The sequence below is a fragment of the Pundamilia nyererei genome, unplaced genomic scaffold, assembly GCF_000239375.1.
Source record: "Pundamilia nyererei isolate P.nyererei 1_Seehausen unplaced genomic scaffold, PunNye1.0 scaffold00023, whole genome shotgun sequence".
Classification (NCBI taxonomy): domain Eukaryota; kingdom Metazoa; phylum Chordata; class Actinopteri; order Cichliformes; family Cichlidae; genus Pundamilia; species Pundamilia nyererei.
The window spans coordinates 1,922,996-1,926,090 of record NW_005187424.1 but is presented as its reverse complement, the minus strand read 5'-3'; the positions used below and the strand labels follow the sequence as shown (position 1 = coordinate 1,926,090).

The window sequence follows — 3,095 nt, the reverse complement described above, 5'->3', positions numbered from 1 at the left end:
TCACAGAGTAGAGTTGGCGATCATTTGTCTCAAAGGTCAGATGTGTGGTGTCAGGGGAGCTAAGGGGTCAGAGCAAACAGAAAACCCAAATCCACAAACAGAAAAGCAAATACCCCCCCCAAAAAAATTACAGGGAGTGCATTTCCAACTTAGGAAACCTTACAGACATGTGAACCATCCATGAAGCTTTTTCCATTATGTTTGAAAATGGAAAAAACTTTTGAGAAGCTGGAGCTTGAAGTTGCATTGTGGTTAATGTAGGCACCAATAAGTGAAAGTTTAATTTAAACCAGTTATTGCTTGTTTGTTCTTTCTTTAGGCTCCTTCAAACAACTCATTACTAGAACTGCCGGTGAAAGTTAGCTCTAACGAGATCCCCATTTACTGCAAGCTTAAGGTACGTTTGCGAGAGCATGTGGCTGTGGCCTTCCAGTTCACAGATACAGGGAGAATGAATATTTGTCTTCAAAAGGACCGGCTGTAAGTCTCACTCAAGTATTGTGTTTGCAGAGAGCTGAGGATGAAGGCCAGATCGGAGAGATAAAGTACTATGGGATAGGCCAAGGCTTTCCTCTGCAGTACTACCCATATTACGGCAAACAGCTGCACCCCGACTACCTGCAGCCCTTGATGGCCGTTCAGTTCGTCAATGTGACGGAGGGAAAGGAGATCCGCATCGAGTGCAAAGCATTCGGAGACAACATAGATTACAGCGAGAAGGACCGCTACCAGGGACGCTTTGACATAAAGCTCACCGTGTCGTGACCTGAGCTACTGCGAGCACTCAATTTGAAAACGAATCCAACTTAGAGAAACCCGTTCAGATAAAAACCACCACTAGTCTTTGAACATTCATAATATACAGGACCTACACTTAATCCGTGTGCTTTACACTAGCTTTTCTGTGTGTTCGTCGAGGGTTAGAATGTAAAATACAAAAGTAGCAATAGCAAATATTTATTCTACTGTACATGAAAAGATTCCTTGAGCCATGGGAAACGTTCATCCATTTACTGTAAAACGGCAATTCCACTACTGACGTGTAGAGAGTTGTTTTCTGTCCCGAAATACTTCACCCTTACGTGGTTTCTATATATTTTTGGAGTGTCCAGTGCTGTAGTCTAGTCCCAGCTGTAACCTCTTTGTCTTATGTCCGCTTTAGTGGTCCAAGGTGTGTGCGCGCGTGTGTGCTCGTGTCTATGTGCAGGCGTTTACAGGAGTGTGTGTTCATGTGCTCTGACTAACTGAATTACTGGCATGGTACTCTGAATGTTTAAGGCCCACGTCTGAGTAAATAACTGCTCTGTGTTTGCGCTTCTTCGTCCCGGTTATTGGAGGAGGGGCACATCTGTTTTGTTCACCTTAGCTGTTAGATATGGTTTGATTACATTTATGTTTGATACTTTAATGCAATTTTTTTTAATTTTATTTTTTTTCTGATTCTTAGTGTAGCGCTTTGTGGGTCCAGCCTAGAAGACAGTCCCCTCCACAGAAACAGTGGCGACTCAGTTCTCTAAAATTGGTTTGCTGGAGACATCACGTGACGTGATGCTACTTGGTATTGAATGTTTTAGCCATTTTCATGGTGGACGAATTTTATATTTATGCAGTTGTACAATTTTTCTTTTTTTTTTTTTTTTCCAAAAGTGTAACGTATGAATTTAATACCAAAGTCGCTGGTCAAAAAGTTCAAGAACATCAGAGGCAATGCAGTATCCCGTGTAATACGTTTTAGTTGGTGTTAAAAAATACTTAATTCAGTGTTGAAGATCAAAACACTTGTCAGGAGTCTGCTCTTGTTACTTTATTTAATCTGCATAAGGCTGGAACAATAAACAGAAAAATGAGAAAACTGGAAGTGTTTGACTGTGTAGTTCAACGTGGTTTTCATCCATCCAAAATCTTGAAGAAATACTGCACCTGGAAAAGGAATTTAAGGGACATTTATAGTAACAGCTGATGAATTAACACTGTCTGACACCTCAAATGTCTCTGCACAAGCCCTTTCTTTGCTACTGTTCCAGTCAGGGGAAAATGGCAGCTCAGTCAGTCATAGGCTAATGTTCAACAAGGAGGCGTTTGTCCAGACTACAGATCAGGAGTTTTCCTGAACAATGACGCACGATGGGTCAGGCCCACTCCCTGCAAAACAATGGTTTTGTTTCAAATTCCTCTGCCATTCTTGCTTTTCTAAAACCAGTGTGATCTGAGGCTGCCCCGGCCCACAGGGCGCAATCATGAGACTGGACATGGCCTTAGAGTCCAGGAAGGTTTTGTTCTCGCTAAATGTGAGGTACTTATTTATGCAGGGGCTCAGGGTTTCTTCATCGTGTCTATCTGAAAAGAATGAGAGGAGCTGTACAGCTAACACATTATGGGTGTCGTTTCAGTGTATGGAGTGCACAACATGCGCATGCGCCACCCACCTCCAAAACACTGTCTTCGGGGAGGTCTGTGCAGTGGACGGCGTTTTTCACTTTGTCTTTGCCGTACAGGGCGCGCAGCGTGGTTGGACGAAGGTGCCGTGCAATTTCCTGTCGGATGGAAACATCTGGATTATCACGTGTTCATTAGCGTTGCACTTCAACATTAAATTAAGTGAATTCGGCGCTGTGACGCCATCTCTATCCTGGTGTCAAAGTCTGTGGACAGTTGTGAAAGTCAAAATCCTGTACCGGCAGAGTGATTACTCAGCGGCTGAACATGTGATCCTGTGGAGGAAGTGACAAAACAGACACTCAGCAAATTTTCCACTGACTTAGGGGTGGGGGCCTCGGTTCTCAAGCACATTTTCACCACAGCTTTTCAAAAATGACTTTTTGCTCATCTTTTGCAGAGACCAACTGGCAAAGCAAACTAACCTTCATTAAATAAATAAACCCTCCCTGAATATGTAACACACTAAATCCTGAGTACTGTACAATGAATGGCTGTTTAAACCTTTTCCTATTTTTTTTTTTTTTTTTTTTTTTTTTTTTTTTTTTTTTTTTTTTTTTTTTTTAAATTTCATTTCCATGATGGATAACTTGTTGACTTGTAGTTTTACAATCACATTTGGAGCCTTAACCTCCCTGTCTGCTCAGTTAAGACTTGAC

At 42.0% G+C, this 3,095-nt stretch overlaps 2 protein-coding genes across 2 annotated transcripts in view; one reads left to right on the top strand and one right to left on the bottom strand.

The window, feature by feature from the left end:
* Positions 1-1,849, top strand: part of atp1b1a (ATPase Na+/K+ transporting subunit beta 1a) — an 8,483-nt gene extending 6,634 nt beyond the window's left edge. Inside the window, exons 5-6 of the mRNA XM_005727155.1 lie at positions 320-397; positions 511-1,849. Coding sequence (XP_005727212.1) covers positions 320-397; positions 511-765 — 333 coding nt within the window. The 3' untranslated portion in view covers positions 766-1,849. The remainder of the gene's footprint in view (positions 1-319; positions 398-510) is intronic.
* Positions 1,795-3,095, bottom strand: part of nme7 (NME/NM23 family member 7) — a 21,110-nt gene continuing 19,809 nt past the window's right edge. The window contains exons 10-11 of the mRNA XM_005727277.2: positions 2,427-2,534; positions 1,795-1,920 (exon numbers count right to left, since the gene is read on the bottom strand). Of these exons, the coding sequence (XP_005727334.1) occupies positions 1,888-1,920; positions 2,427-2,534 (141 nt within the window). The 3' untranslated portion in view covers positions 1,795-1,887. The remainder of the gene's footprint in view (positions 1,921-2,426; positions 2,535-3,095) is intronic.